The following is a 25807-nucleotide window of genomic DNA, read 5'->3' as shown; positions in this document are numbered from 1 at the left end:
CCCGGTCGCTTAGGGCTAGAACACATCACCCTCCCCTCGGAGCCAGTGACCTCAGCCCGTCCTTCCTAATCCCATTCCAGACACACCCTGTTGCATCTGTTTTGGAAGGCTTTTCTGGACAGAATGAGCACTGTGGTCCTCACCGTGGCTCTGAGTACTGAGCTTGGCTGGACACAGGAGAAGGGTGCCCCCCCCCACGCCCCCGCGCCCTCAGACTCAACCTGCGTGCGGCTCCAGCCGTGCCGGGAGCTCTGAGCCTCCTGCAGGGGCCCGGGACGGTGAAGGCCCCGACTCTCTCACTAGCTCCTGTCTGTCAGCCTGGCAGGTTGTTAGGGACCACAGGGGCCCCAGACCCCTGCACCCAGCAAGGGCATTTGCATCAGAGCCGCTGGCACCCCGCCTCTGGTCTTTGCGTGGCTGGCGGGAACGAGGTGCCCCTGTCCTCAGTGAGGACCAAGGGCCCTGGCAGTGGAATCCCCAGGCAACTCGCAGCCCACTCGATTCCCAGACACCTCACATACACGGAGCTGGCGTGGGGCCCCCCTCCCTCCAGAAGAGCTGGTAAGAGGGGCAACAAAAGCATTCGGCAAAGGAGAGGAGCTGGGGATACATTTGAGTGTTTGTGGACGATGAGCCCGTCACGTGCTAAGGTCCTGGGGTGAGCCTGACCTGCCACGTGGCCTGGGCCGTGTTTACCCATCCGGACTTCAGCCACTCCATCTGCAAGGGGGCGGTGGGGGCACAGCCCCTGGGCTCCCTTGCCCTGCCTCCGCTTGAGGACACCCTAGTGGAGCTTCTGCCTGCCGCGGACCCTCCTGCCCGACAGAAGCACCATCTGGCCTGGATGGGCCAAGCGCTCAGCTCATCCCCACCCCGTGGAACAAAGCGCTTCCCTTGGGCGGCCAGAACCACCCGCCCAGGTCACTGCTGGAGAGGAAGGTACTGAGCCATCTGGCTCAGGGTCGCGCAGAGTGAGCTTGAAGAGGGTCCACCAGGCGGAATCCCTGGGACCCTGGCGAGACCCTCACTCCTCCCAGGGTCCTTGCCCCACTACACGAGCGGGAGACAGTGGGGCATGCAGTGGGCCGTGGGGAGGCGTGGACGCCGTGGCCGGGAGGGGCCTCGCCGAGCATGGCCACGGGGCTGGTGCAGTCGCCAGGGGCGCCAGACGGCCTTTCAGGGGGCCTGCCGATTTTCCTCACCTGACAGCCACTCCAGGGGCTCAGGGGCCCCTGGCAGTGCTGGAAGGCCTCAGACCACCCCCAGCATGAGCTGGTTCTGGTTCTGCCTTTGTTCCCTCTCAGCTTTATTCTTCAGTCTCCCCAGTTTAAAGGCTCATCGCTCAAGGCCCCCGCTGCAAACACGCTAACCCCCGAAACGCTGCACCTAGGGGTCTGTGGGCCAGGCCGGGCCTGGGGGTGACTGCCCCTCGGCCGCCCACACGGGGCTCCGCCTGGGCCGCCCCTCCCCTCTCCCGTGAGGTCTCCAGGCATCTCCTAGGAACTGCCTCCGTGGACCCTAAATAACTGTCTCCTCTCGCCTCCCCCCTCCTGCCCCCCCACCCCTCCTCTCACCTCCAGAAGAGGAAGGGGCAGGATGGAAGCCCTGGGCAAAGCTTTGGTTTCTGACCGGGGAGGGGACAGAGGGCGAAGGTCCCCACACATAGGCAAAGGAAGGCCTCCTGGGCCATGATGTCAGCACAGGGGGAGGGCTTCCTGGGGTCTAGTCTAGAATCTCCCGCTGAGGGCTCCTCAAGTCCTTATTAGGAACCTGCCACAAACACAGAAGTTTCTGGCCTGGGATTCGTGGGACACAGTGGGCTGCCTTCCACCCAAGAACCTCTTGAAAATGCAGGGAAATGTGGAGTGTATGCTTGAGGGTGGGTGAGGGTGGGGGCGCTAGACAGACGGGAGAAAATAGAGCCGTGTGTGTCCCCGGGAGACCCTGCGTGGTTTTCAGGGCATTTTGGAAGGGTCGGAGGGGGATGAAACGGGGGTTCTTTGCAATAACGAGAAGCTTTGTTTTTCGCTGCAATGGAGCAGAGGACAGTAGGAGCCCCTAGGAGCCCCTGGGCTGTTTCTCCATCTGCACCACAGGATGGGTGGCTGGGGGCCATGGACGGTGGGGGGAATCGAAGCATTCCCACTGGGCTTTTGGAGGCCTGTCCGTGGTCATAATGCAGGAAGCTGCTAATGCTTTGCACTGGGGCTAAGGGGCTGGACCTTCCGAAGCAGGAGGGACCATCCTTAGCCTGGGAGACTGGTCCTGCCCCAAATGCCTCCGTGGACAATTCCTGCACCCCTGCGGTGGTCCAGCTGCTCTGTCCGGAGCCGGGCCCGTCAAGAGGGTTGCTGGGATGTGAGGATGCACGTGGCTCCCAGCCCAGGCAGCTCAGCTAAGCTGGTGCTGTCTGGGACCCGGCCGTGGTGCAGCGCAGCCCGGTGGAACTTTCCACGTTGATGGAAATGCTCTATACCTGGGCTGCGCCTACAGTAGCCATGGACACACGTGGCTATCGAGTGTTTGAAATGTGGCCGGTGTGACTGAGAACCCAAATGTTTTATATCATTTTAATTCATTTAAAATTAAGCTTAAACAGCCACATGAGCTTAATGGCCACCGGGCAATATAGCCCTGGAGCCTCCCGGGACCGGCTCAGGCAGGCACACCTGCTCCCGTGGGAGCCTGCAGCCTGGGGACGGCCCCCACCACCCAGCCCCAGGCCTTCTCAACACTGAGCATGCGTGGGCGCACCTCAGCCCGGGACTCTGGGCATGTCACCCGAGCAGCTCTTGCCCCCAGGAGGCTGGGGAACCTTCTCCATGGGCAGATGGGAAGATGGAGGCCCAGAGAAGGGAAGTAAATTGGCCAGGGCCACACAGCAGAGGGAGGGTTGGGAACCCAGGCTGCGGGACCCTCACTGCCCTCTTTCCACCGCCCCAGTCCTTCAGAAGATGGGGGATCCTGGACAGTGCTCAAAGGGACCTGGCCAAGGTAGTGCCTCGCCCTGACCGGCTATTTTCAGGTAGTGAACATTTGCCCCAGCTGTCATTGCTTAGTCCCCACGAGGCCCCGGGACAGTGCCTGGGTCCTAAGCAAGGACATGGAGGTTGCAAGCCCAGGCTTTGCGGTCACACAGGCCCGGGGTCACTTCCTGGCCCTGTGCTCACTCTGGGTGACCTCAGCACCTAGCTTTAGATCTCTGAGTTTCCCCATCTGTCCGTGGGAGCAGAAACAGTCCGTCGTGGGTTCGTGGGAGGGTTAGCACAGAACCAGGTATGTACTCTTATCAGTGACACGGGTGCGGTAATCTGGGCGGGATAGGGGGAGAAGCGCAGGCCTCCCACGAGGAAAAGAGTGACCAGCCTGCGAGCGACAGTGAGTGAAGGGGAGACGGTGTCGGTGTGGGTGGCGGAAGGTTCTGGAACTGGGTGTGATTCCTGATCTCCACTAATCCCCCAGGGGCCCCGGGTGAGGAGGGGCTTCTCCTCTGTGAACCTCAGCTCCCTCCTTGGTGAGGCTGGGGTGCCACAAGTGTGGAACAAAGCAATGGCGGCCAGGAGGGGCTTGGTGGGTGTGAGGCCCGGGGGTCAACCTCGAACCCTCTGCCACAGCTCTGGGCTGACTGGGACCCCTGTCTGGGCTGCCAGGTGGGCATGATCCGAGGGAAGGGGTCTTTTTGGGCCAGAAGACCAGGGCCGGAGGCTGGGCGAGCTCCAGCTGCCCTCCCAAGGGCTGCGCCCTGAGGGGAGGGGCCTCTCTCCCCGCTGTCGTCCCGGGCTCTAAAGATGACAGAGGGCTGGCCGCCCTGCAGCCTCTGTCAGGCCTGGCGTTTCACAGCCATCATGGCCTGTGACTTACGGCGCAGGAAGCCATGATTTATGTGACGCAGTGCAGGGCGCCTGGGCCCGTTCGTCCCGTCTGTAATGAAGTGTCTGGCAGGAGGAGACGCAGCGCTTAGCGGACGGCTGTTGGGGTGTAAGGCGGGGCTGGGGGGGACTTGGAGGCCATCCATCACCCTCTCTCTCCCCTAGAGGCTGTACAGAATTTTGCTGAACTGGCTGGACAGAGTTGAATCTGTCACTCCTGGCAGAAACCACCCAAGAGCTGAACTTGGCCTTCAACAGAGGCAGCGAAGAAAGAGGGAGGAACGTGAAGACTGACCCAGGAGGCGTGAGGCATGTTCTGCTCCGCCCGGGACAGGGTGCCTGGCCAGGCAGCACCACCCTGTACTAGCCGTCGCTGGGTGCCGCCCTGTGCACGAGTTTTATTGTCTCAGTAACCCGCACGGCGCTGGCCCCGTTTTACAGATGAGGAGACTAAGGGTCAGGGAGGTGGGGCTGGACTTCTCACGCAGGTCTGATTCCAGGGCCCGCTTGCTCCATCAGCTGCCTGTCCCACCGCAGAGAGAAGCGACCCGGGCTATTAATTCCGCTTCCCAAGGAGCCGGCGCCCAGATCCTTGTCTGGATCTCTGCTGTCGCATCTTTCGGTGGTGGTGAGAGGTGCTGTTAGGCTTTCCCTTTAGGTGGGCGAAAATATCTGTTTACCCTGCAATGGAGCAGTTTCCCCAGGCAAGTCTCTAACTAGCTAAATGGCTTGTCCTGTCTCTGTCAGCTGGGAAGACGCCCACTGCGACACGTGAGCCAGTCTGCAGGGACACGTTGAAGCAGCACTCTCACCTGTCACATGCCCACACAGAGCGCCATCAGCCGGAGCCGGGGACGCGGGGCCAGCTCGGGTGATGGCGGCCAGGCATGGCTCGTGTGCCAGGAGGCTGGCCCCTCCCAGAGAGACGGCAGGGCTTTCAGGGCACTGGACTCTAGACCTCCGAGGGAGGTTACCCTTACGCTGCGTCAAAAGGGTGCGCGAGGGTCTCGGTCCACCCAGTCCTCGGCGGGTCAACAGGGAGCTGTCACGGGACCCTCTCAGCCATGCAGGGGCTCCCCCGGGGGAGAATGCTGGAATGGACCCTAGTCTCAGGCAGTGGCTTGGTCCAGCCCCTCATCCTGGTCACACAGAGCTGCTCCATAGGGGTCTTCGTAGAGTACGGGGGTGCGCAGAGCCGGCGTGAGCCCACAGGGACGGCGTGGAGGGGGGAGCGAGGAGACCACACCCGCTCAACCTTTGCCCCCGCCGATGCTGACCATGGTGGGGCCGGCGGGGCTCTGACCCTGGCTGGCTGGGCAGTGGCGGGTGGGCTCTTCCAGCTTGGAGATGATCTCGGGAAGGGGCTGCAGATTCCACTCACCCTGCAAGGAAGGGACCAGGAGATAAACTGAGGCTGGAGGGGTGAAGCGGAGGCCACCTCCCCAGGCCCTTTTCCCAATGACCTCTTTCCCTTAAACTCACCTTGTCCCAAACCAACCCCCCATTGCTACTTGGGGGTCCTCAGCCGGAAGTCATCCTAGGCCCCCATCTGCCTCCTTGGCCGCCCCTCACTTCCTTCAGAGAAGCAGTCAGAAGCCCTGGGCACAGGCTGAGTTTTTAGCGATCCCCACCCCCCGCCCCATGACAAGGCTGCATCAAAGGGCACATTTTAACCGCATCAGACGTCTGCCCTAAACGACTCTCTGACGCGCCGTTATGAGGCCCGCCCTTGGTGCCGGGAATGTTTGATTTATAGCAATTAATCCAGCTCCCAAATGCCTCCAGAAAACCTGCCTTCCAGACTTGCAGGCTGCAGAGCCCTCCACGCCTAACTCAGGACCAGCCTTGGCCTCAGACAGGCGCTGGCCCGGGGAACACATGAGATGCCTTTGAATCCCAGCGGGTCTCAGATAAGGAGAGAAACCAGCCTGCAGCTTCAGACTGTATGGTTTCTCACCTGCCCCTCCCTAAGCACTTTATTTTTAGACTCCGGGGGAGTTTGCTGGCGGCCTGCTCATACCACCAAGATTAGTCCCGTGATGTGACGGCATCAGAGAGCGGGTAGCGCCCTTCTGGGGTGGCTGTCGGTTTCTCCCTCTGCAGACCGTCAGCTGTCTGTCTGGGCCCGTCTGTCACCACCAGATTACTCAACTGTTTTGTGTGAGTGCGTCTCGCCAGCTCCTTGGGGTGGAGCCCTGTCACCCACGCCGGGGTCCTCTGAGGGGCCTGGGGCACTAAGGGGTGGGCAGCCGCAGAACTTGCTGCTGGGGGTTGGGAAGGGGCTACGGTGTTCCCAAGGGCGGCGGCTGGCATGCCCCTGACACACACACACACACACACACACACACACACACACACACACACACACACAGGGCAGGCATACCTGGAAGCGGACAGCCGAGGACTTGTTGCAGTGCATGGAGATGGGGGCAAAGCTGTACAGAGCCTTGAGCACTTGGCGGTTGAAGGAGTTCCAGGGCACAGAGGCAAACTGCTCAGGGACAGAGGCTTGAGGGCAGGTGCAGACTTCCTCGCTGTTGAACCTTGTTGGGGGAAGAAACAGCCCAGAGTAGGGTATGGCAGAGGGGAGGGGAGCCCAGCAGGGCAAGTGACGCCTCCCTGTAGATGGGTGGGATCCCCAGAGTAGCTCTCAGGCCACCAGCCTCCTAACATACTGCCTTGGCCCTGACTCCCTGCTGGCAATGGCTAATAGGTTCATCTCTTCTGCCAGCTTGGATCAGTAGGGAATGGCTGCTCCAAGGCTGGGTGGAGGGGGCTTCTCAGGCCAAGTCCAGACTCACTAGGAAACAAGTGCAGAGATCGATTAGTGATGCCTGCCACAGACACCTCAAGGGGAAGTGGAGACATGGTTGCCACATTTGTGCTCCCCCTCCTCCTGGATTCCTCGCTTTCGCCCAGCTGCCTAACAGGGCCTGGGGGGTTCTGGGTTGGGGTTCCCCTGCCATGCCCAGGGATGGGAGGCACAGCAGATGTGCTCCCCTGGAGCCATCACCTGTTCACAAGGTGGAAATACTTCTGCAGGAAGCCGGGGTCCACGGCACTCTTGCAGAGCTCCAGCTGCGTCAGGGGGTAGTAGTGCACGTAGTTGACGCACATCTCCTCCAGGATCCCGAAGCCCCCCTGCGGGACGGAGATGACGCCCGTCAGCAGCGGCGCTTTACTCCGGGATGCTGCCGCTCGACATCTCATATATTCACTGCATTCGTGCATTCATTCGTTCCCTCACCACGCGGTGCCACACCATGTTCTGAGCGAGCAAAGTCCCTGCCCTCTTGGGGTTCCCAGCCTTTGCAGGTGAGACCAATAGCAAACAAGTCAGCCAGTACGCTCGTCTCGGGTGGTGGTAAGTGTTGTTAGGAATCAAACTACAACGGAGGCACCCGAGAGGGGTATTAGTGTACCCATTTTATGGATGCAGAAACTGAGTCCCAGGGAGGGTAAAGGGCAAGGCCTGAGTGGATGCAGGCTCCCGACCTTGGCTGGGGAGCTGTCCCCTCAGTCTGCGGTGTGAGCCTGGGGACTGGGGACAGCAGGGGAGGCCTCCCCTCACAGAAGACCCCGCATGGCCACCCGTCATTTCCAGAACTCAGCTCTGGGAGGAGCAGGGGCTGCAGAAGAGGCGCCGGTGACTAGAGGCTGTCACAAGCCACCCAGGGAAACCTGTGGCTTTGTCATCCTGGGAGGGAGCAGAGTGCCACCAGCTTTAAGCCCCTGGCCAGGTCCCTGCTCTCAGAGCCGCTGAACGTGGAGCCCAGACCCAGGAAGAGGAGGAACCTGGCAGCAGAGGGGCCAGGCTGGAGGGAGCAGAGGTCCGCCTGGCAGCGGCTCAGACCCCAGCAGGGCAGGGGCAGGTTTGGGTGCATGGCCCCGGCCCACCTTTGCCTTGCCCAGGCTCCCAGCTCTTTGTGAACAATGGAGTGGGCCTGGGTGGGGTGGGGGGGTTATTTGGCTGGTGGGAAAGTTTGAGGGGAGAAAGGCATCTGCTTCTTTATGGCAGAACAAAAGCACCGTAAAAAGCCCAGCTGAGGGCTCACGCCAGGCAGGGGACAGGGAGCCTGGGCAGCTCTGCTCAAGGATGACTGTTTAAAAAGGAAATTCCCCAGGAGCCGCTGCCCCGCTCCTGAGCGGCACCTCGGGGGAGGGTTTCACCTGTATTGTTCCCTGGTTCTGACCCCCCATTTCCCAAGGCCTCTGGGCCGTCCTGTCCTGGCCTGAGATCATGAAGATAACCTCCCTCCTGGAATTCCACAGATTCCTGTACCTCCTACTACTGCTTGTCTCAGACATCAAAAGAGAGAGTCCCGACCCTCTGCGGGCTGTGCTCAGGAAGCCCTCCCTTTGTCTCCACCCTGGGCTGGAAATCACATTTCAGGCCCGGGGCTGTCAGAGTGTGGGAAGGCCCTGCTGCCCTCCGCTGTCATCCCGCCTGGTGACGGGGCCACCTCCCCGAGGAGGGTGCGGGGCGGTGGCCTGAAGCCCTCAGGATCACTCACGTGGCCAGAACATCCCTGGACGTGACACCATTTCTCCCGGATGAGGTCGGGTGGGGCAGGGAGCATGGCCCTCGCAGAAGCAGCACGGAGAAGGGCTTGGCCTGGGGGGCTCCCCTTCACCGTTCACCGGCTGGATGCCAAGCAGGTGCCTGACATCTCCCACCCTCAGCCCCAGTGGCCTCGCCCACAGAGTAGGAGATGCTGCGGTCCTGCCTGGGGCGTTGTTCAGCTCATAGACTCCCTACCGAGAGGCAGCACGTGCAGTGTTGGCGCCTGGACCAGCCCTGCTCCCTGCCAGCTGGGTGCCCCCAGTTGCTCCATCTCACTGTTTCCTGGGACAGCTGCCTCAGAGGGTCCTGGCCAAGCTTCAAGCGTTCCTACGCACAGACAGGCTGAGTCATTACAGCAAGTCCTCCGCGTGGAGAAGGGTTAGGGTTAGGAGGCGCTCCACGTTAGCGGCTGTGTGATGTGCTGAGCCCCCCCTTGCAGTCTCATAAAGAAGGTGCTAGCGGGCTTTCCTGGTGGCGCAGTGGTTGAGAGTCCGCCTGCCGATGCAGGGGACGCGGGTTCGTGCCCCGGTCCGGGAGGATCCCACATGCTGCGGAGCGGCTGGGCCCGTGAGCCATGGCCGCTGAGCCTGCGCGTCCGGAGCCTGTGCTCCGCAACGGGAGAGGCCACAACAGTGAGAGGTCCGCGTACCACCAAAAAAAAAAAAAAAAAAGAAGGTGCTGGGGTTTAGGGCAGGGATGTGTGCCTGCAAAGCTCTCCTGCCCCCGCCACCAAGTTTGTGACCACAGACCCAGAGCAGTTGTCACCTTAAATCCAGACGGAGGGAGGGGTCACGAGGCAGGAAATTTACAGGCACACGGCCCGGGGCTAAATGCCTGTTCAGCCCTAGTTGTCAGGTGTGTGACTTTCAGCAAGTGTCTCCCCTCTCTGAGCCTCAGTTTCTCACCCATGAAAACAGAGACGAGGATTCCTACCTTGGAGACTGGTGTGAACCCTAAATAAGAGGTGGAAACACCCCAGTGTCCATCCACGCGTGAATGGCAAACAACTGTGGTCCATCCACACGATGGAGTCTTATTCAGCCAGAAAGAGGAGTGAGGCACCGACTCACACCACGGCTTGGATGAAGCTTGAAAACACGATGCTGAGTGAAAAAAGCCCGTCACAAAAGGGCACAGATTATACCATTCCATGGAGCTGAAAGTCCAGAATCGGTAAACCCACAGAGACAGAAAGGAGATCAGTTATTGCTTGGGGCTGAGGGTATGGGGCTGAAGGATTTGGGCTTCCTTTTGGGGGCAGGAAATGTTCTAAAATTGACTGCGGTGACGGTTGCACGTAGCAAAGATTCTAAATGTCATTGAATCGCACACTTGAAGTGGGTGAATTGTACAGCGTGTGAATTATATCTCAACAAAGCTGTCTTAAAGGAAACTAAATGGGACAGAGAGTAGACGTTCAAGGAACGTCAGCTGAATGAAGAGACAGAGGAGTACCGGGTGCAGACCAGAGTTCCTGGGGAGAGGAGGGGACCGCGCAGGCTGGGACGCAACACCAGGTCTGGTGCACTCGGAACCTCGTGATTCCCAGGGTGATTCCTGGGACCTACGCTGGCTATCGAGACAGCCAGAGACTCTGTCAGCAAGGGGTCAGCGTGCTCGGGCGGTCTTGGCCTGTGCCTGTTGACCCGGCACGATTGTTAACAGGGTCGCCCTTTGTTCTCAGAGGTGCCCCAGCTGTTCGATTCGTCACGTGACCACCTCTCTGTTGGTGCCGCCTGCACACCTAGCCCTGGACAGGTCCTCCTCCTGGGCTGCCCACAGCCCAGCCCAGGTGAACCCGTGCCCCATCCCTCCGGAGCAGAGTCGACTACCTTTACACGGGATTGTCTTAGCATGAAGCCCAAAAGGGGACAGCGTAACAATGAACGTCTCTGTAGCCCCTTTATTTTTGCTGATTAACAGTGTGTTAGAAAAGTGGCTGCAGGTTTGTTACCAAAGGTGTGAGAATGACCTTTGTCCTCTGCCTGCCTGCCCGCCTCCCCTCTGCCTGGCCCTCCCAGCCTCTCCCCCTCCTTGGTCTCTGTCTGACAATCGCCTCTCTTGGCCCTGCTCCCAACACTTCCACCGCGTCTTTAGTTTTATCCCAACTCTGCTTGTCGCTGGTGGCAGGCCTGTCTCCTTGGGGGCGGGGAGCGACCTCACGGCTGTGGCCGCTCCCCAGCACCGGCTCTAGTGTTGACATTTATTGCTGTGGCGCTCTACCTAGGGCAGCCGTCAGAATAACCCAGAGAGCTTGTTAAACCTCGGGTCGCGGTGTCACCACCCAAATTCCAGCTCCAACTCGATAGGTCTGGGGAGGAACCGATGAGTTCACCATCGGTTTCTTTTACCAAGGTCCCAGGGGACGCTGACGTTGCTGGTACAGGGACCACACCCTGAGAGCCACTGGTTGACTGAACGAATGAAGGAGGGGCAGCCCTGCCCTCTGGTCTAGAGGAGATAAGACTTGTCCACGTGCTCTGCAGCAGATGGCAAGAAGCCAGGTGACTTACCACGGTGGCCAGCTTCCTGTCTCCCGTGTTGTATGTGCAGGAAGTGATGAGCACGTCTCCCTGAGGACCAAGTCGACAAAGGCCCGTCAGCACCGGCCCGCGTCGGGTACCAGGTGCTCTGGGCCCGTCCCACCTGGCGCCTGACTGCGGTAGTCAATCCGCTACTGAGGAGCCCAGCAGTGGGCCCAGGGTACCCACACAGGAGGGTCCCTCTCTGAGTGTCCCCGGGGGGTGATTACTCGTCGGCCTCTGTGGCCCCTCCTACATGGGACAGAGCCGGCTGGTGGTTGCCTGGGGCTGGAGGGACCCACGGTGACCCCCATGCCCTCATCTCTCCCTAAAGCTCTCGGGTCTGTGGTCAGCTGATCAGGCGGGAGGATGCTTGTCACCCCAAGTGCAGTCTGGTCCCGGCCCCTCTGCGGCCCCTCCGTGCAGTCCCGGTGAGTCTCACGGTGGGGCAGCCCCAGCCCCTGTCCTGCATGGACCTGGCTCTGGAAGGCCTTCCCCAGCCTCTGCCCTCCCCCATTGCTTCCTGTCCCTCCCCGCTGGGGACGGCACTCCTGGCACTCCTGACCCCCCGTCCCTAACCGGGCACTCACCGGGTGGACGGACACGACCTTCTTCAACATGCGGATCTCCTGGGGTGGGCAGAGTTGGGGGGAGGGGAGGGGCAGAGAGGGGGAGGGGCAGAGCAGGGGGGAGGGGGAGACTTCAGAGTACTGCAGACACAGCCCCCCCGATTCCTCTGTGGGAAGCCAGGACTGGCTAAGTTTGGCCTCTGGTCAGGAACAGATTAGGACAAGAAGGTGGTCATCTAAGATGGATGTTACCATCAAGCTGCCAGGGTCCCCCGAATCCCGCAGTCGGCCACACGCCAGGATCCCCCACTGGAGTCCCTCCCCCAGATGAAATCCGCAAGAGGAACCGGCTGGCTGTGTGTACTCCTCGGGCGTCTGGGCTGGCCCAGGAGAGGGGGCCCCGGAATGGGGACGTTTCTATGGCCGTCGGGAGAGAGAGGGTCGGACAGCCCACAGCCATGCCCTGCGCGGGCCGGCAGGGTGGGGCGGGGCGGGGAAGGGGTGCGGGGTGGTGGGCCCTACCTGGAAGTGAGGGCTGTAGTGGTTGTCTCTGTTCACAATCTCCTTCTCGCGGCCATCCCGGGCCAGCACCGTGACCACCTTCCTGCCCGTCAGGTGCGTGTGGAGTTGAGAGGCGAAGATGTGGATTCCGGAAGGAGGCAGAGCCTGCGGGGATGGGGGGGGGGCATCAGGGCCTGGCCACGTGGTTGTCTGCACCCCCAGGGCCACAGAACGGCCATGTGAGTACTTCCCTGGACCGTTTGCATCACCCAGGCCCTTCCTTCTCCCGGATCGGTGAAACCCCCCATCAGAAAACTCAGTAGAGGGACGTCCCTGGCGGTCCAGTGGTTCAGAATCTGCCTTCCAAGGCAGGGGACGCAGGTTCGACCTCTGGTTGGGGGACTAATATCCCACATGCCTCGGGGCAGCTAAGCCCGCGCGCCGCAACTGGAGAGAAGCCCGAGGCTCATCCGGCTGCCGACGGCTTCCCTCTGCGTCCTCTCTTGAGCCCCCGAAGGCTGGTCGGTTCGTTCTGCCTCTATTCCACAGACTCTAGGGTCCTCACGTCCGGCGGATGACGTGGGACAGCAGTGCCGGCCGTCCTGTCCAGCCTCTGCCAGCCTCCAGCACTGGCAGGTCCCCAGCTGCCCTCGGCACGACCTCCCTTCATCTGCGTGAGAGCCAGGCCGCTGTTCCCTGCCGTCGCCGTCACCTGGTGCTACAGCCGTGGTGTGACCGTGAAGCTGCAGGCGGGCAGCACGGAGGAAACAGGCCAGCCCTCACATCACCACCAGGGCAGACGGCCATTTTCCAGATGTTTCTCTTGCGTTAACATTCACTTGATTTAGACAGAACGTTTCCTAAAACGGATTACACACGTCAAGCGTTTTCTACTCGACGTGGTCATCTCCCTGGCAACACACCGCCGTGTTCGTCCACCCCATCGGCTGCTCCGGGAGGTCCTGGTGCCCTCGCCCCGTCACTGAGCGACCCCAGGCTGCTGCACTTCCGCACGTCACCCGATTTCACGTTTGTGCTTCTATCTTGTTCTCCTCCAGCTACTGTCCCCTGCCCTCGTCATTATGAGGACTGGGAAAACTTGTGGCCACATTTGTGACCATTGGGGCCAGGCCTGGGAGCACCTGCTGAACAATGGGGCCCTGGGTTTCTCCCGTCTGGTCCGCAGAGGCCGACCACTGGCCCAGAGCCGTGGGTGTGTGACAGGTGCAGGGGGATTGCCGTCCTGGGGCCTGTGGTCCAAAACACTGTGCTTCTTCTTGGCTGGTCTTGGGTGAGGATACCTAGACCAGGCCAGACTTCCGACTGCAGAAATCACGCCCCTCGGAGGTCTGCTAACGGAGATGAGATCCACCACTCTGCCGGAGGCCCTTCCATGAGAGTCCACAGAAATGCGATTTTCACAAAGAATGTACCATTTAAAGGGGAACAAGAAAACGGAGTTATTTTCATTTGGGGCTGTAAAGTATTTAGAGACTCTGGTGAGAGAAGGCAGGGCTGCATTCCCAGGCCGGTGACAGGCATATTCTCAAGGTCAGCGGGTCAGCATGACCCGTGTACCCCTGGCAAAGGCCAGTCACTCGGCCTGGGGCCCCTCTATGCCGGTGAGTCTGCAGCCCCAGCTCCAGGCTCCGGCCACAGAGACTTGCACACGGCAAGGTGTCACCACGTTCTGGGGACACGGGAAAGTGTCAGATGCTGCTGTGGTTACGGTCTGTCCCCCCTGGTCTCAGATAAGAGCTGACCCACCGTGGATGCAGACGAGGCCAGTGCAGTCTGACAGCTCTGTCCCTTCAGTTCGAGGGCCCTTTGCTTGCCTAAGACTTGGAGGCTCAGGGAGCTCCCCGGGGAATCCATTCACTGGGAAGACAGATCCGCATATAAACCGCATCACAAGGCAGGCTGCTGTGAGAAGTCAGAGAGACCCCTGTTTGACTCCTCACTCTGCAACCAGAGGCACTGTGGCCCCGGCAAGCCTCAGTCTCCCCATCTGTGAAGTGGGGACGCTAACACTCACCTTGCAGGTCATCGTGAGAAGCAAAGGTACCACATGGGAGAGAGTGTTTGCAGCGTTCCCAACAGACCATGCCGTTAACACCCACCATATAAGGAACTTCTGGTTTCTTTTACTATTGGTTTCTACCAGTAGTAAGACAGACAACCCACTAGAAACACTGGACAACGTTATGAACAGATATTCGCAGAAAGGAAGGGCAAATGGCCAAGAAACGGGTGCAAACACCCTCAACTTCTACAAATGGGGAAATTCAAAGTGAACGACAGTGATGTTCTTCTCCCAGGTGATTGAGAAAATATTTTAAGCATTGATAATACGGTGGGTCAGGAAGTCTGGGGCACCAGGCACCCTCTGGTACTGTGGGGGGAAGAAGCCCCAGAACGGGCTTTCTGGGGGGCTTTTTGCCAGATTTATTCAAATGAAAGCTCACATCCCCGTGCGCGGCAATGCCACCTCTAGATACACCCGACACACATTTCCCGCGGGCACAGAATTTCCCTGAGGGCTTCTTCCTGTCAGTGGAAAGTTGACAGCAGCCTGGATACTGGTGACGAGGGGACAGTTCAGCACAGGCCGGGACTGGGGGAGGCCGGGGAGAACCGAGGGCCCAGAATTTGGGGAGTCACTTCCGCTCCTCCCGAAGCTCGGTCCCTCCACCTGCCCCCGAGTCTAAGCGTTACCTGCGCCACACCTGCCCTCGCACAGCAGCCCTGGGCGTCAGGGCTCCCTTGTGTCCTGCGCCCCAGGCACCTCGCTGGCCTCACCTGGTCCGGCGCCAGTGAAGTTCCCACTGAATCCGTGCTGTGCGTCGGTTAAAGGGCGTCACAGACAAACGTTCACTCTTCAGTTTGTTTTTAACATGCCGCATGTAAGGGCTTATAGAAACAGGTGGGGGAAAAGTCCGAAGGGGCACCAGAGATCCAGCAACTGGCTACCTCGGGGAGGGGGAGAGGCTGCCGGGACCCAGGGGTGTTAGCTGCACTGCCTCCGTTTCTCATGGTGAATGTGTTGTCTATCTAATTCATAGGACGAGCGTGTATTTTAAACACTGGTTCAGGTTTGGACTAAGCGGGAGCCAGTTATTACTGGAGAGGAAGGTGCAGACGCACGCCGGCCGGCGGGACGGCTCCTGGGCGTCCAGAGGAGGTGGGGGGGGGGCGCTGGTGGAGCTGCAGGGTGGGGAAAGCAAAGCCACAAGCCGCCGACCTCGGCCCCCACCCTCGGGGCCTCAGCAGGGCAAGCAGGGCGGTGCCAGGCCCAGCCCCATGTCCGGCCCACTCACCAGCTGGGTGCACTTGTCCGTGCAGTAGCCGGTGAGGACGAAGCCCGTCTCCTGCGGGGGGATGGCCATCACAGGCGTGTACACCAGGCCCAGCTCCATGATGCCCGCGTCGAAGGGCCGCAGCGTGGCCGTGTAGTACAGGCGGATGCCCGAGGAGTCGCGCCGGCCTGGGAGGAGGAGGGACGGAGGTGAGCGGGGCCCCTCGCCCCTCGCCCCGCCTGGCACACGGACCCCCCTAGCCACCCTCAACCAGGAGGCACCAGTCACCCACACCCGCTCCCACCTGCATTTGTTCCCACACCTGTTTACCCCAGAGGAACGCCATGGTTACAAGGACCAATTCACCTGTGCACTTCCCACGTGCAAGGCAAGAGCCATTGTTTCCGCGGAAACGAGGTGAATGCCTTGGAAAGACTTGATTAAGGCAACGAAAGAAAACCCAAAACCGTGCTGTTGGGCCGGGTGAGGTGCCTGCGGTGCATTCAGGAAGCTCGCCAACGCCTCGGAGGGCTTGGGAAGTGCTTTGATGTTCTTCCTGCTGGTTCCAAGGGCTCTGAGCTGGAACTGACCAGCAGGACACCTGTCGGTGAGGTTTGGGCAGAGAGCAGGGCGTGGCCGCTCTCACAGAGGAGCCTCGGCCCCATCGGGCAGGTGAGCGTGAGTCTGTGTGGTGAAGTCAGCAAGACGCATCTAAGGCACATCCTTCTTGTGGCCTCTCTCCCTCCTTCCTCCTTTGATTCCTGTCCTGCAGGGTTGACCCAGGGGCTGCGTATGCTGGGCGGACATCGCAGGAGAAACCTAAGCTGGAGCGTGGACCCCTGGAGCAGGGTCAGCGCTAAGGGTGCAGCCCCCCCGGCTCACACACTGTCCTGGGTCCCATCTGCTCAACAGTGTGCTGTGTGCTCTCAGGCAAGTTGCTGTCCCTCTCTGGGCTCGAAGTCAAGGACCTCTTCCAAAGAAGAATTTGGTGCTTCTGCCCATCATGTTCCAGCCACACCTGCCAGGTCTTCTTGTAGTCGGCAAATTGGAGAGTCCACGGCTCCCTGGGCAGCCTCGCAGTGATCATACGAAGCTGACGGATGGAGGTCTGGGGATGCCGGCACCCACAGGTCTCGAGTAATCCTTTCCCTGCCAGGAGTCAGTCAGCGAGGCCCTGGCATCTCGGGGCTAGTCCCATGGGAGAGGAGTAGGGGCTGGACATGGCCCATCCCCTCGGAATGGGCAGGAGAGCTGGGAGCTGGGCGGGGGAGCCCGTGTAACTGAAGAATCATCCTCCCGCGATGACAGACGGGGAAACTGAGGCCCGGAACCTGAGCTGAAGACCCTGCTCAAGATCGCAGGGCTGGGAAGTGGCCGAGCTGGGACCCCAGCCCAGGGCACCTTTGGGGGCAGGGCTGTCTCCCTGCTCAGCTGCTCTGAGGTAGAGCTGAGGACACACCGTCTTGCCTCTGCCTCCCTCCCTCCCTCCCTGCCCCGTTCTCCTCCTGCAATGTCCAGACTCAGCCTCTGTATCTCTGGGCTGATTACATCAGAGGATAATAATAAAAAGCGAGATGCAATTGGTTAAAATTCAGACGGGGATTAAATAGTGAAATAATTGTTGAATTTTGATATTTAGAGAAAAGAGACCGATCTCCAGATTTGCAAAGTGACAGGAGCATCCTTACATTTGGCAAAAGATCCATAAATACAAGCAGGTAATCAGCAAGAGACAGACTTCCCTGATGCTTAAGGAGTTTTCAAAAATCCATTTGCTTTCAGGCTTTAAATGAGCAATAAATCCCGTGTCATGCTAAGGCCCAAGCTGACGTACACTCCTCTGTGTGCACTGCAGATAATTCCAGCGGCGGCACAAAGTGATAGCGACGCAGCCGGGAAGAAGTCGCTGGTGGCTATTGGTTGAGCACAGCCCGGTGCCCGCACCCAGTTGGGAGCGTTACATGCACGAGCTTCCCCAGCCTCAGGACAGCTGAGGGAGGTCAGGAAGCAAGGGTAGGGGTCACCCACCCAGGGTCACGCAGCTAGGGAGACACAGGCTGGGACCTGGCCGGGAGCTGATGTCTAATCTCTCAGACTATTTCTGCCCCTCACTTACACAAATGAAAAATGTCATTTAAAAAAAGAGAGAGTGAGTGAGAGGAAGAGGGCTATGTGACAATATATGGCAGGAGATGCTGGTGAAACAGAGAGAGGGGAAAATGTTTTCCGTTTTGGATACAGTATCTGCTGGCAGCATCACCCTAAAGACTGACCCTGGTTGTTCCTCCTTCAGGCACAGGATGATGCAGCAGTCCCTGCTCTCTGCCCCCATCCCCTCCATTGCAGCCAGGCTGGACCCCCTGTCTCCCTTTCCCACCTCCGTGTCTGTGAACAGCACAGCCTATCCCTCCATCTGGAACGAAGCACCTGTCAGCTTCCCCTGTGAAAATGGTCCTGTCCTCCGAGGCCCAGGTCACAAGCCGCCATGATGCCGCCCAGGCCGTGTGGACCCTTCCTTTCATACTTTCTTGCACTTTGCTTGTGTCTCCCTCCTAAAAGGCCTTTGCACCTTTCTGGACCTAAGGTCTGGTGTGGTAAATTGGGGAATGAGACATGATCCTGCATCTCACAGGAGGGGGTCTTGTGGATTTCTGTCTGCCTAGTATAAATTCAACAGCGCGAAACAAACAAGAGCCACCCCTCCAGTGCCCAGGGCAGACATCGCTAATCAATCCCAGTACGGCCTTCAGCTGCCTTTCCAGCAGGGAGCTACAGCTGCAGCTGAGGGTCAGTCAGAGGAGTCCCGGTGAGCAGAACCTGTTTGCCGCCCTGACACAGAGCACATGGAAATAAAATCCCATCGACACATTCACACTCCAGGCATGCGTTTGCTCTGTGGTGACAGGTTTTGAGAAGCAGGAGGGAAGTTCATAGCCAGAAACGCCCCCCAGTGAGCCAGGCACTCCCTTTGCCCTGAGGACAGTCCTGGGGCTGTGCCTCCCAATGGTCAAACCATTGGCGGCTGGGTTCTAGGCAGGGATCGTGTTGGCTCTGAAGTGGCCTGCATCCTGCCATCCTGCCATGTGCCCTGTCCTGGCCCAGCCTGTTCTGGGGACGGCAGAGCCACCTCTCATGGGTGCTGGAGAGTCACCCCTTTGGGGAGGGGAGGTCAGTGTTGGGGGGGCATCTCCTGGTCTGAGCAGCCTCACAGAAGTTAGATTTTCGGGGGAGACGGCACATGCGACCGCTCCGGCCTGTGACCTCCCTCCATGGTCTGGGACCCCGTTGGTTGGCACACCTGATGCTAGCCTTCTGCTCTGTCGGGTGCCAATGAGGAAAGGGTGTGGGAGGAGGGGTGAGCTGTGTTTACTCAGATGGACCCGACATCTAAATGATTCCTTAAAGCTTCGGAATCAGACCCAGCTTGCCAGGTTCAAGTGTGGGCTTGACCACAGCGTGGCTGCACCACTGAGGCCACGGAGCCGGGTCAGACCAGACCTGCTGGCTCTCAATTCCTACTCGCTTCATGGTCCTGGAGGCATCCTGTTACCACTGGCTTAATTTGCTCTGCTGCAAAACAGGCACACAAGAAACCTCTACCTGCCTTTCCCAGGTGGTACCTGGGACAGCGTGGTGTTGGTGGCAGCTGTGTTTATGAAGGGGGAGGGGTGAAGATGCTGGGCCCCCACCGTGCGGATGAGCCAGCCGATGAGACTCTGCCTGGGGAGCCCACCACAGGCCCAGGAGACGGGCAGTGAACAAGAGACAAGAGGGACGCAGGCCGCGGTGGGCCACGCGACAAGGAGGCTAGAGCTGGGGGGAGAGGGATGCGGTGCTAAGCCCCGCCAGCCCGGCTACCTTCCTAACTGGGTACGGCCACGCCCAGCATTCCTGAGGGGAGGACGGTAAGGCTGGAAGCACACCTCGGGGCTCCCTACCTTTTATCATCAGCGGGTTGTGGTAGTGGACTTCCAGGCGGAGAAATCTGGAGGACCCAGGGCCCCCAAAAGCAAGGCCGGCTTCCTCTGGGTAGTAAAAGGCCTGCAGGGAGCAGGGAGGGCAGGGTCAGGCCAGGCAGACAGACTGGGGTGTCAAGAGAGGGGTCCCGGGGCGGTCAGGGCATACCCACCCACGTGCTGGGGCCTGAGCTGCAGTGAGTGCTGTTGGTGGGGCAGACAGATTAGGACTCTCCCCCTGATGGGCAGCTCACTACCAGCCCATGCAACGTTCCTATTAGACTCGGGGTCAGGGAGTGGGGAGAGCTCATGCCCCCAGGCGAGCCCACCGCCCAAGCCCCTCCTCTGAGCCGGTGGAGGAAGCTGCTGGAAGACCCTGGACACAGCCCAGGGAGGCCAGCCCCGGGACCACCCTGTGCACAGACCCCTCCAAGTCCAGCGGAACTTGATGGGGGAAATGAGAGCGATGCCCACGAGGAATGTTAGGTCGTGGGGCTCCTGCATTTTTACAGGAAAGTAACGGAGGCTGGAGAAGGCGTTCGTGGCTCAGAAGAGCCATGGGATTCCAGCAAAGCACAGGTGGTGGGGAGACGGGGTTATTCGGGGCCTGGGTGGCCCTGGGGGCCTCACTTCTGGGAGGCTCTCATGCATAACTGGGGACCCCCTGGGGAGATGCTGGGAAGGGCACGCACCTTGGCGCCCAGGGCCCAGGCGGCCAGCACGTGGCGACAGTAGTTGAGCCGCTCCGGCTTCATCTTGGAGTCGCAGGGCCCGCTGAAGTGGGGGAAGCTCTCGAACTCGGCTGCGCACTGGAAGACCTCCATGTGGTGCACCAGGGCCTCGTTGCCCTCGGTGACGATGGGCTCGTACTGCGGGAGCAGAGCACCCACTGCACCTGGGACAGTGGACCCCGCCCGGCCACCTGCTCACCCCCACTGGTGGGGCTCTCACCCAGCAGCTCCCTTCCGTGGGCCTCTGCGTGCCCCTCTGTAAAATGGGAGGGTTGAGCCAGGTGATTTCCAGGGGTGCTTCTGGGGCTCAGGTTTGGGGGTGGAGCCACCAACCTGGAAGCAGGCAGAATCTGCCAGAAGCTCACGGTGAGCTCAGGAGCAAAGGGAAGGGGACCCAGCCAGTCATCTCCCGATAAGGGGGCTGGGGGACAGGAAGGCCGCCGTCCTCGTGTGAACGTGGCTGCACAGACACACGGAGACTGCCCGAGGCAAGGCTGAGCCTAGGGGGCAGGTGCAGCCCTGAGGCGGGCCCACCACTTCCTGCTGTGTGACTTTGGGAACTCACACTACCTCTCTGGGCTGCACGTCCTCGAATGGAAATAAGAGTGATAATATCTAGCACTATGTGTATAGTATTGTGGTGATGGAGGGAGTAAACCACCTCCTCTTTCCCCCGGGCCGGGCAAAGAAGGGACATTCAACAGCTACTGTCGTTACTGTTATATCTCCAGGAAGGTGTTTAGAGCCATTGAGCTCTGAGTTGAGCTGTTATTTCATGAAGGAGGAGGGTGTCCTGACGGACAGATAAATAGCTAGACAGCAGTTCCAGTCCCAAGATAAGATGCAAAAATCAATACATCAGTTGCCTTTGGTCCAGGCTGGGAAGCTGGGGTGCAGCAGCCCTGGGAGGGTGGGGAGTGAGCAGGGTGACGGGGGGCGGGGCAGAGCACACTTGTGGCTGCAGAAAGTTCAGACCCTGCCTGGGGTCCACACCACAGAGGTCACTGGTCCCAGCAGGACCATGGACAGCTCCCCGGGGCGGGACACCTCCGAGGCCCCAGGTGGGAGGCAGAGCTGGGATAGGGCTGGGCCCACGTACCATGACGATGTGGTGCCGAGGGAAGCCGTCGGGGAGCTCGGTGATGTGGCACCAGTACGTGGTTTCCCGGCCGGGGACCAGGACGTCGGGGGCGCGGACCTCCATGGTGCGCACGTCTGAGGGCAGGGCCGGGATGGAGATGTTGGGCTTCAGCAGCTGCACCCGCTGCAGCCCCGTCTGCAGGCTGGAGACGTTGATGGCCTCCAGCGACTGGAACGGCTCCTCCAGGATGCCGTACACCAGGTGGACGGTGCCGTCCTGCAGGCGAGACAGGGCCCGGCACTCATCCACTCACACCCCCAGAGCTGGGCTCCTGGTGACCGGGGAGATGCCACGTCCCTACCCACCCTCGCCTGGCTGGTGACATGCCCGATTCTCACCTCTCTGAAGGAGGGGAGCTTTGAGGCTCTGTGTGGACCTGGCTGGGATTCAATCCAAGGCCGACCGCCCCCAGAGCCCGCGGTTTGCACCAGCCATTAGTACATGTTGTCTCCCTAAATTCCTTCTATCTACATTTGCTTAGCGTCCATTCAACCAACCATTGCTGGGTCGCTGTGAACCAGGCCGGCTGGCTCACCTGGGACATGTGTTCCCTCCACCACCCCCAGGGTCACTGGGGACAGGGCTGTTCTCTGCACAGGTGTCTCAGAGCTCCAGGCAGGAGGCTTCCCCACACCCAGGCTGGAGGCTCTGAGCTGAGCACACCTTGGCACCAGACGCCATGCAAAGTTCCGGGAGAGGGTCCTCTGCCTGCCCTTGCCCTTGTCCGTGGGGAAGGTGAGCCAGCAGGGTAAAGACTCAGACCTCCTTCTGGAAGGGCACTCCTTCTGGCTCCAGCTCTGTCCCCTCTCTGCCGTGTGTCCCTGGGCGAGTCCTCCCCTGTCTGGCCTCAGTTTCCTCGTGTAGCACTGGGCCAGCCCATGTCGCTGACGCATCATAAAGATAACACAGACTTTGGGTGTCAAGGTGCCTTGGAAAGTGGAGAGGATTTTGCCTTCAGGAGGGAACTGACTTGTTTTTCCCTAAGGGTCTAGGAGCAGCGTGAGAAGCCTAAGGATTTTTAGATCTGTTGCGGCTGTGAATTCCTAGACAGAGCAGGCCGAGCCTTACAGATCATCTAAGTCCCTTTTACAGACAGGTAAACTGAGGCCCAGAGGAGGAGGGGACCTGCCCGGAGCCTCACAGTCCGTTGGCCACAGAGCCAGTCTGGGAAACCAAGTCTCCTGGGCTCTTTCCAGAATTCTCCTGAAGATGCTGGACCAGGAAGAGAGAACTAGTCAGGAGGAAGACCACTCAGGTCCCTGTCTGAAAGCTTCGGGGCGAGACCAACATCTAGAAACACGTCAGCTACGTGTCAACCAAGAGCTGCTTGCTTGAGGGATCAGACGCCGATGGCAGAGCTGGTTTCTCCCCACCTGCCTTGTCCCCACCCAGCCGCCTCTGGAATCCATGCTCTCTGTGCACGGCCGGCCCAGGGATACCGCCCTGGTATGCGAGAGGGCTCCACGCAGCCCACGGTCTCCTGGGCAAGCGGGCTGCCACCCACCTCGATGAGGTAATCCTTGGGGTCACAGGTGCCAAAGGGCCTCTTGAACAGCAGGGACAGGCCTTCCCGGGTCCTCTGTGCCCGCAGCAGCTGGTAATCCTGCTGGGCGTCCAGATGGATCTGCCCCTTCTGGTCACTCCAGGCGTCCTGTAGAGGCAAGGGCGGGCTCGGAGCACAAGGGGCCGAGTTCAGCGTTGGCCGCCCACGGTGCAGCCCCTGGACACACCTCGCCCTGGGGCTCCTGGGGTTCTGCCCGGGGTGGGCGTCACGCCCACACTCGGTGTCTGCCTGAGACAGTGGAGTTGACCTCCAACCCCACTCTCTTCCTCTGTGCCCTTGACACACGGCCTCAAACGCCAGCCAGGACTCACTGGGGCTGGTTAGCCATGCAGGTTCCCAGACCTCTGGGTGGGACCCGGGAGCCTTAGACAAAGAATCGCCTTTGGTCTGTGGAGGGAGGGACCCTAACAGCACACGGAACCTCGGAGAGGGTTTGCCCACCCTGCACTTGCACTCCCCTGAGAGTGAGCCCGCCTGAAACGCCGCCCCCCCCAGCATCTTGCCCACCTCGCCCTAGTCTTAGCCTTGCCCGGAGAGGGTAAACCGAGGCCCAGGAGGAAACGGACCCGCTGCATTTCCCCAGGATGTCCGAGGGTGGTGGTTCTGGCCAAACCCTGCCCTCCCCTCTCCCTAGCTGTTTCCCTGGCACCAGGCTCTAGGGCTCGGCCACGCCGGGGCTCCAGGCCAGGGCCCGGAGAGCCGTCCACCTGGCAAGGAGGCTGTGAGGGAAACCCTGCCCCCGACCAGCAGGCCGCTATTCCAGTTCAGGAACAACACGGGACCACCAGTCCTTGGCCTTAGGATTTTCTTAAACCCTGCATTCAGGGCTGAAGCATGTTTTCCTCATTTCCTTGAGCAAAATAGAAACCTGCCAAAGATTTTGCCCCATTTTCCCTAGAGAAAAGCACAGTGGAGCTCGTGCTGGGGCGCACTGCTGATCTGCAGAGGGACTCGTTTTAAACAGAAGCAGAAAGTCAGCTCGTGAGCCTTCGGCTGGAAGTCTAGAATTAATTGTTGAACATATTTGCTAAAGGAGGAAAAACAAGTCTGACATTTGTTTGCATAGGAATTTGTTGTGCAAATTAATCCTGCCTGTGCTGGAGGACCGAGTGACCCCAGCTCTCCTGGCAGCCGGGGAAGCTGCTTCCGGGCTTGCCGGCTCCTCTGGGACGCGCTGCCCAGGTCTTTCTTGGCCGTGACCCGTAGCCACTGAGCATCCTGGTGGAGGAGAGGTGGGACAGCCCGGGGCCCAGGAGGCCCCACCCCGTCTGGCTGGTGGTCGGGCTCACCTACCCTCCCCTGGGAAGTATGCGGAGCTCCTTCCTTCCTGCAGAGTTGTGGCAGGGGTTGGACAGAGCACCACCGGCTTCCAGAAAGACCAGCTTGTGTGAACTCACACATCGCGAGAAGGTGGAGAGGGATGATTGTACCCACTCTGCAGATGAGGAACGCGAGGCCGGGGGCCTGTCCTGACCCCGGCTTGGAGCACCGCTGGATTCCCACACTTAATTGAAGGAAGAGCCCCTCTGCTCACAGATACAGTGCCTCCTGACTTAAAAACTGTTTTAACCCTCCTGCGTCTGTTTCCATGAGAGAGTTGGGTTTGGTCCCCAGAGAGGTCAGGGTGGAAGAATGTTGGGTGGCGGCTCAGGGCAAGATGGCTAGGCTCCCCCAACCCAGAGGGCCTCCCTTCAGCTTGTCGCGGGCCCCCAAAACCTCTCTCCTTTGAAGGGAAACCTCCCCCCACCCCTTCTCCCTTTCTGGCAAGAATGGGGGTGAATTTCGGGCGTGGAGGGAAGCGCACGCCCTCAGCGTCCTGGCTTAACTCCACGGACGGTTCGTTCCACGCCCGGGTTGGGGGCCGGGGAGTCTGCACCTGCTCAGGTTACCCACATGAGCCAGCACCACGTCCTTGGCAGTGGGCAGGCAGGCCAGCCACCGTGCTTGGCCGCGTGTGACCTCTGGGCGTTGTTCATGCGGGTGGGTACGTGGGGCCGCCCTCCCGAGGGCAGGGGCGGTGGAGGACGTGTGTTTATGTGGCGAGTGTGTCCTTCGTGTGCGGCTGTGCTCCTTGGGCACGCTGAGCTCTGTTATTTGGGGCGTGCAGTCAAGGACCGTGGAAGTCATCGATTTCCCATTTTGTCCTCACATCAGCATCCCCGAGATGCCCAAGCTTGGGACACAAGGGATGCTCAGAGTAAACGTGACCAGAGAGGCAGGAGGGAGACTTCCTTTGCCGGGTTAAGGACGGTGAGTGTAGAGGGAAAGGCAAGTTCAGGAGCACTGCGGAGGGAAGACTCACCCCAAAGTGGGCACTGTCCCCGTCGGTCCAGAGCACGACCAGGTCGGCGTTCTCCAACTCGCCACGGTCCGACATCCCAAACAGGACGCCGGCCTTGAGCTCCCGCACCAGGAGCTGGAAGTGGACAGTCTCCTGCACGTAGCTGACATTCCACGACAGCTCCAGGGTCCCCTCGGGGTCCAGGGGGATGCGGTAGGGGAAGGGGCTCTCGGGGGGTGCCGAGCCCTGCAGTGCGGCCACCAGGATGACCAGGAAGACGGCCACCGCTGTGCCGTACATGGAGGCCGCCTCGCGCACGCTGGGGCTGGGGACCTGCATGGCTGGGTGAGCTTGGCCGCCCCACCTGGCCATTTATGTCTCGGCCCCGCAGGGGGTGGGCCCGGGCTCCACCGGTAATCACATTTGTCTGGTGGGGAATTCAATTGTCCCAGTGACCCTCCCACCAGGCCGGGCCCCAGGCCAAACGCTTTGCTGCCCTTGCTTCTCCTAATTGGCACTAATGACACATGGACATCATCAGTAGGAATTGAAGCAGACAGGCTGGTTTCATTCGCTCTGAATAGTCTCCGAGAGGTGTCCGGAAAGGGCTCCTCCCTGCAGGCGGCCTCCAGCCAGGCACTGGGCTGACCGCCAGGCTGGCTGCCTGGGCCTGTCCCCGTGGAGCTGACGGATTGGGCCCATGTGCTGCTCCACCGTGGATGGGCAGACTGAGGCTCCGAGGGGTTTCCAAGGTGACCAGTGAGTGACGAGACCTCACGGCCGCAGGCCCAGGGAGCTGCTTCTATCATATAA

General features: G+C 60.2%; 1 protein-coding gene across 1 annotated transcript; it reads right to left on the bottom strand.

Annotated features, from left to right (window-relative positions):
• Window positions 1-5119: 5119 nt before the first annotated feature.
• DBH (dopamine beta-hydroxylase) lies at window positions 5120-25333 on the bottom strand (the record flags this gene model as incomplete). The annotated part of the gene is made up of 12 exons (XM_082657513.1): window positions 5120-5251; window positions 6253-6412; window positions 6883-7010; window positions 10947-11006; window positions 11546-11584; window positions 12047-12190; window positions 15343-15509; window positions 19260-19362; window positions 19970-20146; window positions 21108-21365; window positions 22654-22800; window positions 25016-25333. The coding sequence occupies 12 exons, from the start codon at window positions 25331-25333 to the stop codon at window positions 5120-5122; spliced, it is 1833 nt and encodes a 610-aa protein (XP_082513639.1).
• Between the last annotated feature and the right edge of the window lie 474 nt (window positions 25334-25807).

This window comes from Grampus griseus, assembly GCF_964374135.1.
Source record: "Grampus griseus genome assembly, chromosome: 6".
Classification (NCBI taxonomy): domain Eukaryota; kingdom Metazoa; phylum Chordata; class Mammalia; order Artiodactyla; family Delphinidae; genus Grampus; species Grampus griseus.
This window is presented reverse-complemented; position numbering and strand designations above follow the sequence as displayed.